Source organism: Aythya ferina (genome assembly GCF_964211825.1).
Source record: "Aythya ferina genome assembly, chromosome: 5".
Lineage (NCBI taxonomy): Eukaryota > Metazoa > Chordata > Aves > Anseriformes > Anatidae > Aythya > Aythya ferina.
Window position 1 is genome coordinate 56523332 of NC_140301.1, and position 12035 is coordinate 56535366.

The 12035-nt window shown below is 48.6% G+C and overlaps 1 protein-coding gene across 3 annotated transcripts; it reads left to right on the plus strand.

Annotated features, from left to right (window-relative positions):
- Positions 1–2549: 2549 nt before the first annotated feature.
- Positions 2550–10339, plus strand: ZBTB42 (zinc finger and BTB domain containing 42). 3 transcript variants are annotated; one of them, XR_014693944.1, is made up of 3 exons: positions 2984–3090; positions 9326–9455; positions 10054–10339. XR_014693944.1 is itself a non-coding variant. In XM_084522277.1 (3 exons), exon 3 carries the CDS (start codon positions 4440–4442, stop codon positions 5865–5867), a length of 1428 nt encoding a protein of 475 aa, XP_084378403.1. In that variant the 5' UTR covers positions 3457–3498; positions 3588–3701; positions 4426–4439; the 3' UTR covers positions 5868–9186. The 3 variants fall into 3 exon arrangements, 2 of the variants coding, with proteins under 2 accessions (XP_084378402.1, XP_084378403.1); XM_084522277.1 differs by lacking the exons at positions 2984–3090; positions 9326–9455; positions 10054–10339 and adding exons at positions 3457–3498; positions 3588–3701; positions 4426–9186; XM_084522276.1 differs by lacking the exons at positions 9326–9455; positions 10054–10339 and adding an exon at positions 4426–9186 and having other exon boundaries at positions 2550–3090.
- Positions 10340–12035: the final 1696 nt, after the last annotated feature.

Sequence of the window (12035 nt, forward strand, 5' to 3'; positions counted from 1 at the left end):
AGCACTGAAATCATGTAGGAACAAACACAAAGAGGCTGCTACCCAATAAGGTGCAAGAGAAAACGATTAAATCACATGAAAAACCTGTTGCTACCACTTCTGCATTTGGCCAACGAAGAGGGATTGAGAGGCCCCACTTGGTAAATATATACTCTCCTTGGATCAAAGGGGTAAGAATGGAAGCGAGTCCTCAGGCTTTATGGACCTGATCCAGTTGGTTTTTCTACTAATTTCTGTGGGCTTTGGCTGGTGTCCAGGCAGCATAAACAACCAGGACCAGGGCTAGCCCCGCCTGACAAATGAAAGCCCTGCTAGCACCGCCAACTTTTCCTCTCTGCCCTAAACCTGCATTTTCTGCTCAGCTCTACAATGCTACGTGAGCGGCAAGATGCTCGCTGGCACCCAGGAGGGTTTTAGCTGAGTCCAGGAGCTCACATCACTGCCAAAGGATGTCTGATACGTCAGCTCCTGACACTTTCCATCAGTCCCTGTTCACATGCAGCCATCCTTGCATTTGGCAATGGGATGGGGGTGTTGTCCCCCAGCCCAGACCATGGTCAGAGAGTTTCCTATGGGCTGTGGGGACTGAGCAGCTGCTGCCTGGCTCCTTTCCCTTGGGGAAGTACTGAAAATGGAGCCTCTTCCTAATAGTACTGGAGTCTTTGTCTTGCCGAGGCTATGGGGACAGAGAGATGAAAGCAGGGCATTTGCTTGTGATTTTCTTGCTTTCATGAGAGCCTTCAGAAAGCCAGGAGCTTTCAGAATAAAGTTTCTGGGGCAGTTCTTCCTGTTGCCTTGCCTCGAGTAATCACTCAGGGCTTGTTTACACTAGAGAGTTGTACTACCAGTATTTTATACAACTGCACTGAAATCAGCACAACACCTGTATTGTGTCTATCGCTACCTTGGTGCGAAGGCAAGCCTACTATTTCTGAGGCCTTGAAAAGCAAGCCAACAATGAGCCAAATGGATAAAGGGAGAAAACGAGAATGCTGCCGTGTTTCTTGACATTTCAAACTCGACAATGACCACAGATTCATTGTGAAATTGTAACTGGTTTACTAAAAATAAAATATGGTTAGATTGTAGACAATTATTCCTAGCTTACAGAACCCAAACAGGAATTGAATCCTTAGTTCTTTTTTCTATTATTATTCTATTTTTCCTCCCCTTATTATTAAAGGAGAGAAGGAAAAGTGAACAATGTATTACACAAAATAAGGGATTTATGCCAAGCAGCATAATTTGTACAAATACAAGAGACTGCCCAATATTTCTAGTGTACAAAGAGAAACTCTACAAGTCGTCACATCCACACAGAGGGCTTCATGGAAGCTGCACTTGCTTGTTGGAGAAGAAACCGCTTCACTTACAGTGGAGCCTGTGTTGTCTTCAGCACTGTCTTCGGAAGGACAGAGTTCCCATCCCAGGATGGTGTCTGTGATCTGAACAAACAGCTGAAGGTCTCAGTTTTACCAAACAGTGATGGATTTAACCCCAGCACCTTTAACTCTCAGCGGAGCTGGGCACCTCTGCATCTGGGCTGGAGTTTCCCAATTTGAACAACACCGATAACGATATTACAGCAGGGCTTTGTGACAGCGCAGTCGCTGACACTCAAAACCCACCCAAATATCCTGGCATTCACTGCCAATTGAATTAAACCATCAAGGTCTGTGAGAGGGAAGTGGCTGTTGACAAAATAGACACTGAATTCTGTGACAGAGAGCCTGAGGATTAAATATCAAAGAATTAGACCAAATTACTAACAAATATACCAACCGAAAAAAGTGATGTTTTTAGGTGCTAATGCCACTACTGGACATTGGGGGAAAGAAAAAAAAGAGACATATATTAAGAAAAAAAGGTGCTCTCCTAGATATTAAAATCTAGACAGGCAACCTAGAGGAAGGAAAAGAAAGGAGTTTCTCTGCATTACTTGTTGGAAGCAAGATACTTCTGACCAGAGCCATGCAGGGTGCTTGCAGCAGGGCTCCGATCCTCTCTCTGCTCACCCGAACCCAACAGCGTTGCAAAACTCACCCTTTTCTGTTTAAGCATGGCTAAAACCTTACACAAAAAGAAATATACACGTGATAAAGTCAGCCTGGACCTGGAGCCCCGCTCCAGCGCTTCAGGTCCGAGGCCACCTCCACCTGCCGGGGGACCCAGAGGCGGGTCCGGCTGCAGCCGGGGGGCTCCGGGAGGCTCCCGGCGGGGGTTGGAGAGGGGGGGAAAGCCCCCCGTTCCCAGTCCCGATCCCTATCGCGATCCCGGTCCTGATCCCGATGCCCAGCAGCGCCAGGGAGCAGCTCCAGGCTGCGGTGCGGGCAGCGGGAGCCGTGCCCGACTTCTCCCCGTTTGCTGGGGCGGGAGATCCGCCACTTTATTTATTTATTTATTTATTTATTTATTTATTTATTTATTATCACTCTAAAAGCTCTCACTTTTGATGGGATTACGGCTAATTAAAATTTAAAATTCAAATCAACTATCGAAAAGGTCATCTCAAAAAAAAATAATAAAAATAAATAAAAATAAATCCGCAGGCATCTGGTTGCAAAACTAAAGGTAAAAAGAGGGGGAGCGCCTTGCCAGGGCTCCTCGGTCCCGGTCCCCGTCCCCTCTCCGCGCCTGCCCCCGGGGGTGCGCGCCCCGCTCCGCGGCCGAGTTGGGAGCGGGACGGCGCCGGGGCCAATACAGCGGCCGGGCGGGGAGGGGAGGAAGGGAGGGGAGAGGAGGAGGAGGAGGAAGAGGAGGGCAGCGGGGAGGAGGAGGAGGAGGAGGAGGAGAAGGAGGAGGAGGAGGAGGGGAGGGCGCAGCCGGCACCGCGCACCGGCCGCCGGGGCTGGCCGGGGCGCCGGGGGGCTATTGTGTGCGCCGGGCGGGGACGCACGCTTGCACACGCGTTCCCCCCCCCGTTTGCACACTCGTTTGCACACTCACCACCAGCACCCCCCCGCGGCTCGGGAGGACAAATATCGCGAGAGCGGCCGGCGACCAACCTGCTCCGCAGCCCCGCCGCGCCGCCGCGCCCGCGGAGCCCCCGCGCAGCGCCCGCATGCAGCCGCGCAGCCCCGCCGCGCCTCGGTGAGTAGCGGGACCCCCCCAAACTGCCCCCGCCTCCCCTTCCCCTGGGAGGACGAGGGGGAAAAACGCTCCCTGCAAAGTTGGGGAGTGCTCCCAGAGGCTTTTTGGGGGTGCTCGAGGGGTAGGGGGGCGCCCCGGAGGGGTTGCGCGGGGTCCCCCCCTCTCCATTTGGTGCGCGGAGCCGGGCGCAGGCGAAGGTCACGGCGGTGCTGCGGGGAGCAACTTTGGGGAGGGAGGTGCGGGGGGGGGGGGCACCGCTGGGAAGGGGGGGGCGGGCTCGGGGCAAGTTTGTGGGATTTAATCGCGGGCTATAAATGGGGCTGCTGGAACTTTAAAAGGCAGCAAGCTGTGGTTGGCTGGTAGCGAGATTTGGAGTAACATATGGCATTAAAAGGCGCACAGCTGGAGGTAGCATTTCCATCGCAGTGAAGTCAGAGCAGCTGACTCTCCAGCTTGCGGTGTAATTAGCAAACCGAGCACTCCTCCTTCCCTCCCAGCCTCCCTCCCTCCAGCCTCCCTCCCTCCCTCCGCGCCTCGCTCGCACTCGCGCACGCACCCGTGGCCGCTCCGCGCTCCCCCTGCCCGGCTCCGCGCCCCGGCCCCGCGGGAAGGTAAGCGCCCGGCGGGCAGCCCCAGCCCTCCCGCCTCTTATTTTCCTCCTTGCCCTTTAATAACTTCAACGGAAACTTTTTTTTCTTTTTTTTTTTTTTTTCCGCTTTTTTTTTTTTTTTAATTTAGTTTTTTTCCCCTTCGTTTTGCATGCGGGGTGCTGCTGCTGCTGCTCTGCCTCCATCCCCGTCCTCCTCCTCCTCCATGCCTGGGAAAACGCCGCTTCCCCGGAGCGAGCCGCGGCTGTTTTGTTGTGATTCTGTGCATGAGGAGCGGGGATAAAGTTTAAATTGTGCGTGTGTGTGTGCGTGACGGGGGTAATGCGCTTTATTAAAAGATGCCCTGAGTTAGCGTCGCTGGGAAGAGCCTGAGAGTTCGTGCTTTTTATTTATTTATTTTTCTTGCCTCTTCTTAATTTTATTAAAGTGCTTAGTGGGAGAAACAAAGGTTGGAGGGGCTGCTGCTTTACTAGCTTTTGTTTACTTACAATCAAGTTTTTCCTGTTCGGAGCAGGTGCGAAAGGATGAGAAGCATGTTGTGTTGTTTTCTTCTTTTTTTTTTTTTTCTTCTCCCCCCCTTTAATAAAACTATTACAGACAATTAACACTAAACGTTATCTCCAAGGCTGTTTCTTTGGCTTGTGTTACCAAAAAGCCGATCTGTTTGTTACAGCTGCTAGGAGGCTTTAGTTTACAGTAGCATTCAAGTTTTTCCTGTTTTGAACAGGTTATGAAGGAAGAATGGAGTTTCCAGACCATAGCCGCCAGTTGCTGCAGTGTCTGAGTCAGCAGCGTCACCAGGGCTTCCTGTGTGACTGTACTGTTTTAGTTGGAGAAGCTCAATTCAGAGCTCACAGAGCCGTTCTTGCCTCTTGCAGTATGTACTTCCATCTTTTCTACAGGGACCAGTTAGACAAAAGGGATATTGTGCATCTGAACAGTGACATTGTCACAGCCCCTGCCTTCAGCCTGCTGCTCGAATTCATGTACGAGGGAAAGCTGGAATTCAACAGTCTCCCGGTGGAAGATGTGCTGGCTGCGGCTAGCTACCTCCACATGTATGACATTGTGAAAGTCTGCAAGGGCAAGTTGAAAGATAAAGAATTATGTCCGGAGGAGAAGATTAATGATGAGGTGGCCGGGTTGGAGAAAGCGGAGCATTTTCTAGACGCCGGAGCACCCCTGGTCCACGAGTTTGACCCAGGAAACAAACAAAAATTCAGCGTTGCAGAATACGACAGAGCGGCAGGCAAAGAAAAGGTCAGCAGTCACCCCGCCTGGTCCTCTGATCATATAAGTGTCAGCTCTGCGCCGACAGAGGCAGAATCGTGCGCCGCAGCAGCTGGAAAAACAAAGGCTAATGTCAATAGTTCCACAGGACCTTTGTCCCAAAGGTCTGTTAACCATACCCTGGCTTCGGGTGATGTGGACTGCGCGCTGGATTTGTCTTTCAAGCCCGTGCCGGGGAGAGATTCCTTACACCCCTCCTATGTCTTTGGACAGCTGGCTTCCGACAGCCAGCAGCAGGGTACCGAGCCACTTGTTAAAGATGAACAAGACTTGCTGTCAGATCAGGAGGACAGCGAAGCCAGGAGTCCGGAGAGTCAGCATTTTGGGAATTCAGCCAAAAGCCTAGTGACAGGGTTAGGACACATGTTCGCGGGGAATGGCAGCTCTCATGCCCGAGAGGAGGATATAGATCAAGACCGAGACGAGAGCGAGGATGACATGGATTCGTCGGACATCTCCTCGGGCGTGCTCGTGCCTCCCGGGCATATCTGCATTTGCCCCCTGTGCAGCAAGGTGTTCCCGAGCCCGCACATCCTTCAGCTGCACCTCAGCTCCCACTTCCGCGACAAGGACGGCTCGCGGACCCGGCTGTCCCCCGACGGCTCGGTGCCCACCTGCACCCTCTGCGGAAAGACTTTCTCCTGCATGTACACCCTCAAGAGACACGAGAGGACTCACTCGGGCGAGAAGCCCTATACCTGCGGCCAGTGCGGAAAGAGCTTCCAGTATTCCCACAACCTCAGCCGCCACGCGGTCGTGCACACCAGGGAGAAGCCCCACGGGTGCAAGTGGTGCGAGAGACGGTTCACGCAGTCGGGGGATTTATACAGACACATCCGCAAATTTCATTGTGGCCTTGTAAAGTCCTTGGTGGTTTGAGACACGTCGTTTCTTTCCTTTCCCCCGCACCCCCCGGCCCTTTTAAAACAGGAAAAAAAGGCAGCATCTAAATTTTTTTTTTTTTTTTTTTCCTTTTTCTTTTATTTTGGTGATATTCACTTCAGGTATATGATCTTTAAAAGATGCAGAGGTATACACTCCAGAGGCCTTTTAATGCAATCCTTCCACCTCTCCATCTCCCCCGTCCCCTGCCTCCTTCCCTTCAGGTCTTTTCTTGCGCACCCATGCTACATTATTAATGTGAAATGATCTAAGTAATTCTGCAATGATTTAGCATCTGTTTTCATGCTGGAAGTACTTGCTTCGTGGTCAGGGTGTGTTTTGTGTTTTTTTGTTTTCTTTTTATTTTTAGTTTGAAGAAAGATTGCTTATAAGTAAATTCCGGAGAAATACTTGGATCCCATTAAGCTCCCCTGATGCCGTCTGCGTAGCGCGTAGAAACATCCGAAGAGACGACCGATGGCTTAAATACATTTCAGTGCAGGGAAATTTCTCTGCGTGTATCTCCAGCAGGCTGTAGTCTTATTTCATAGAGCTGGAAGAGACCTCAAATTGGCCCAAAAGATAAAGGGGAAGCGGCGAGAATTTCTGGATACACCTTTGGTACTAGTCACTTTCTGTTGTTGTTGTTGGCTTTTTTTTTTTTTTTTTTTAATTCTATTATGTTGGAATCTTTCTGCAATCAGTCCTGTAATCTGAACGAGAAGTTTTTGCCTCGAGGCTTGCCTTAGTTTCCCTTCCCACCCATGCGCTCGCCCACGGCAGGGCACGGAGCTGCTTGGTGGCTCGAAGGAGCCTGTCTGCAGTGGGGTCTCTCCTCAGCTGCCGAGGGATGTGCGCTAGCACAGGTCCGAAATCCTGCACTCCGTGAACGTTTGCATCCCACGTTGGTGTGCAGGGGTGACCCCACTCCTGGTAGGAAGGTGGCAGCAGGGGGCTGGGGTGGCCCCGGTGATGGGAAGGGGCCAGAGCCCTGGTCTTGCCTTGTCTGGCTGCTGGGATCCCTCTGCTCCAGGCACCCGGTGCTGAGCATCCGAGGAGATGCCCTGCTCACTGCTTCCTCTGAGAAGTTTGGTGGGAGGCTGCCGTCGGCAGCTCAGGGTTTTATTTCTTGTTTTTTAAATGAAGCTGGTAATCCCTCCGGGCCCAGGTCCGTGCAATCCCTGCTGCTAAGGGGCAGTTGGAAGAGAAAGCGCTGGAGGGAAAGCGTGGCCCAACTTTTCCCCCCACCCTGCCAAATCACCACCTTTCTCCAGGGAGGTTTTTGGATCTTGGGGTGGTTTTATCTTTCACTTTTTAATTATTGTTCACATTGTGTTTTTATTTTTTTTTTAATTTTTTTTTTGTGTGTGAACCGAGGCTGCCTGTAACCATAACCAGTTTTACTCCAAACACAGTAACTCAATTACTTGCCTAATAGAGCATCCTTTGGGCTGTGCATGTCAGTAAATATCGGATTATTCCTTTCCAGTCAAATTATCCATTCAGGGTACATGTATGTGGGACTGAAATATAATAATAATATCCGAGTTTTTTTCTGCTGCATTACTGTTGCTTCACTGTCTTAACAGACACTCCTGGATTATTTTTTTTGTGAAACAAGTGTTTATTTTTAAATGAACATGAAGCACTGAGTTTGATTTTTTTTGTTTTTTGTTTTTTAAAGTTGTGCTTAAAATACTGTATTTCATCTTATAAAGAATTGCCTAATGCCTTCCCCCTCTGGTCCAAAACCTGAGCACTACCTACACAAATAATATGGGATTTTTTTTTAATTTTATTTTGTAAGTACTTCCTCTTAAAAGAAAAAATAGCAAGATTGTTACAGCCTCCTCTTATTCATCTCTTAAACTATGAATGTACATGTAATGTGAAATTTTGCTTCTATTTATAGTTTTGGGTTTTGTTTTCAGTCTAATTTGTCTACTGTAAAATATTTTTGCTGAACCTGTTACATATGGAAGTTGTGGGAGAGTACTGTATCTTGAACATAAGTGGCTTTGGTACTGTGGTCTTATTCTACTTAATCAGCTTTTTCTCTTTTTTTTCTCCTTTTTGCTGTGATTGGAAATAGCACTGAACAAAATCTACTAAAATTAAGTTATTTTTCTTTCTACTAAAATTAAGTTATTTTTTCTCCTGAAGATACTTGATATAGTATTTATTAGATTTTTTTTTGAAGTGGAATTATTACTGTTAATCTATTTCAAAACTAGTTAATTTACACTTTAAATTTTATAACAATGTTTTTGCATGTTGAACGACATGTAAACAGTTTAATGTAGAGTCAGCATTACTGAAGCTGGTAATTTCTTAATTTTGCATTTTTGTGACACTTTTTGCATTTCAGTCTTCAGTTTCTGTATTTTTTTTTTTTAATATCATAAAATAGGATGTGCCATAAGACATCGCTAGTGTATGGAGCAGGGAAAAGTTTAAACAAGTTTGTGTCTGATGCTAGTATAGGAATAATTCATTAAACTGATGCTATGAGCATGCTCTGTACTGCAGTGAATATGGGGCGAAAGTTTAAAAAAAAAAAAAAGACTTTCTCATTCTTTACTACTATATCATAAACACACTGTTCGCATCGTCTGGTATTTGTGTTCCCACTCCTCATAGCTTGAATTTCTAAAGTAAAGACGTTTGCACTTATTTTTGTCCTTAAGGTGACTTTTTTTGGCTCTCTCTCTCTGTGTCTCCGAGTTGCAATAGCTCTGAGCATGTTTTCAAAGTGGTTCATGGCTCTACAGAGAAGTACTAAAAACATTGCACACTTCGGCTTGTCTTTTCACAACCTGTCTCACTGTGGGGCAGTGGCCGTCCCGGTAGGGGATGGTCCCTGCGCCGCATTTTAAACACTGGATTTGTCTTCTACTACAAACAAATACTGTGAAGTTAATGTAAAAAAAATAATAAAATAAAAAAAATCATTGATATTTTTAATTGTTTTTAATCTTGGTGCAGTTCAGATTAAATATGTATATTTAAAGACACTAATTTTTGTGGGAGAGTTTTATAGTATACAGTATGTAGAGAAGCTATTGGAATGGAATATATTTTATAAAAACCTTCTATCACTGTTTTATAGTGAACTATTTTTCCTTCAGTGTTAGCGTAATGCTGTTAGTCTAGATACGACAATCGCAGAAGGAGTGATTTAAGCTACTGTTAGTGCTTAGTTTTGCGTGGAGTTCTGTTTGCAACTGTATTGGTATGTGCTGTAAAATGTGACAATCGTGACCAGGATTGTTGTCTTTATAAATTTACACGAAATAAAATGTGCTAGAGTTGTAAACTTCAGCCTCCTCCTCCCCACTTTAGCAGAAGGGATTGGGGAGGTGTTGGGTTTGTCATTATTGATTACAGGTGGGTGCGCTATTTGTATTTATTTTTTTTAAGCAGATACTCTAATTTTTATTTATATTTTTTTTCAGGGCCAGTGGTAGACATCTGAGGTGCTGGTGCCCAGCTGGACCTAGAGGCGAGCAGCCTGCGTGCACTTAGCTCGGCCAGCAGGGTGGATGGAGGGGACTCCTTCAGCCCCAAAACCTCTGTGGCCCCAGGGTGAGCTGGGTTCAGCCCCCAGCTCCTGCTGCTTGGCTTCTGTCTTAAAACTTAACTGACTTCAGCAGGAGCTGGGGGCTGAGGAAGAAAACATGAGCTGCATGCACCAGCTGCTGCTCGGGGGGGGGAAATAAGGATGGTTTTGCCCCCCCATACTACACATCTGGGATTTCTCACTTCTGGTGAGGCAAAGGGCACTGGTGGGTGACATCGGGCTGCCTCGAGATGGTGCTGCTTTGGGGAAGGACAAATTATAGGTGATGCTGGTGTGGAGGGGCAGCTGTCCATCTGCCCCTCTGCTGTCACGTAGTCACCTCCTCGCAATCGTAACAAAATATGAGTGTTTTCCTTGCACTCAGTCATGCTTCCTGCCTCATGCAGCTTGTGCCTCTGTCCCCATCCAGAGGGAGGACAGAAGGCTGCTGGAGACGTGTGTCATTCCTGCAAGGTCTGGCTCCCATGCCTTATCCTAAAAACAATACTTTTTTTTTTTTTTTTTTTTTTTTTAAAGTATTTCTGCTGGTGGTGGGGGGATTTCCCTGCAGCTGTGCGTTCATGGCACGCTTTTTTTTTTTTTTTTCATTCTTTGCTGCTGGAGGTGGATGGAAGAAGATTGAACCCGCTGTGCCAGGGGAGGCAGCAGGCTGTTCTTGGAGGGAGAAAGAGGCGAGCTCAAAGCTAAACCTGCGAAGTGGATGGCTTGCGACTAGGCTATAAATAACCATGCGTAGATTGAGGAGAGCAGCCCATGTCTACGCTGGCACGAGCATGCTGTGCCCATTTTCTTTGTTGATAGCAATTGCTAATGTGAATTCTGGCACTCCAGATCCCGATGCCTGTTGTTCTGATAACGTAATTAAATCTTTGGAATGTGAAACGTAAAACGCTTTGAGAAGAAACCGAGCTGCAGAGTGGGTGCTGGAGGGGGCTGTGCATGCACGTGGGGGTACTATGCGAGTGGCTGGATGCCTCCAGGCAGAGGTTGCTGGCTCTCAGGTGCATTGGGGATGCTGATCCCCTGTGGGAAAGGGGGTGATGCCAGGGTCATCCACCCTCCTAACCGTGGTCTGCGAGGGCTGGTGTCCTCCAGGAATAAAATGTGCAACAGGCTCCGGAGGCTGGAAAGGGTCAGTCCTACAGATGCCAGCAGCATGGGTCCCTGCCACTCTTGCAAAACCCAAAAGCCCAGCTCTTGTTGGGGTGTGTTGTGAAATGCCCTCTTTTTTTGTTGTTGTTGTTTTTTAGTTTCTGTTTTGTAGCATCTTCTGAGGGTGGTTTGGCCTTGGTATGCATAGGGGTGGCTGTGGATGCCCAGGGACATCTGGCCACACCTCACCAAATGCCACTGTGGGTCTGGATGCCTTGGAGGAAGGGCTTTTTGCTAGCTTGGATGGTCAGGCTTGTGCTGGGACCGAGAGTCTCCCCATAGCCCATCTCGGTGGTGGCACCGTTACCACCTGGCTCCTACGGCTGCCAGCTTTACGTCGTGCCGCCCTGAGCTTTGCTTGCTGGTGAGTATTTTTCTGTGCCTTTTTGCTGAGGAACGCAGGCAGCAGAACATGAAACAGCAGCTGTTATCTGAGGAAATCAATGGCAGGTGTGACCCAGCGAGAACAGCCTATGTAGGACAAAGCTGGGCTCAAGCAAAATGGGGCTGAGCGCACGGTGCAGTTGGTGTGTGAAAACGCCTCGTCCTGGGAGGAGAAGGAGGACGAATTGTGCGCAGGGCTGCGAGCGACCTGCTCAGGGAATATTTTGTCTCAAACCGCTCGGTGTTTTGTGCCGGGAAGGACCTGGCTGGAAGTGTTACAGATTGAGCAACTTTGCACAGAGAGGTGTCTTTCATCACAACACGACGGAGGGATCCTGTCTCTTCGCTTCTTGTACGTGTGGCCGAGGTGGGGACGAGCGGCTGCAGAAGAATGCAGAGCGCTTTCCAAGCTCGCATCCTATGTGTATGCACAGTGTGAGCTGCCCTCTTTCTGACTAGCTCTTTTCATCCCAATTAAAAAAAAAACAAAAATCGCCAGCCCTGTTTAATGGGAGGGGAGAGCAAACAATTTGGTTATTGTTACCTGTTTCCTGTTTGTTATTCTCTCTCATACAGCTGCACGCTGCTGTACACAGCTGGCTCCTGTGCCCTTTCAACATGATCTGTGGCAGAGAATAAAAGTACTTGCCAGCCTGGCTTTAAAAATAAAATAAAAATAAGGAAATCTGCTAATACAGATGAATGCAGGGCCTTGTACGTGCATCAAAGCAATGGTGCTGCCTGACCCGGTAAGAGGAGGTTGGTGAGGAGATGAAGGCTGGAGCTGCTGCCAGCCCAAGCCCCTGGTGTCCCATGCTGTGCCTGGAAATAGGGACGGCTCCAGCTGATGGCTGTACGTGGGCTGCTGGGCTGAGCCAGCAGAGAGAAGTTACCATTTCAGCTCCATCACTAAGAGCTAACTGGTGGTGAGTCGGTCTTGGTGTCTGTACAAACATCTGACTTGGTGCTGTGGCCCCATTCAGTCCCACAGCTCACTGTGAGGAGCGTTGGTCCCCAGCCCTCCCCTCCTGGCTCCCCCAGTCCTTCTC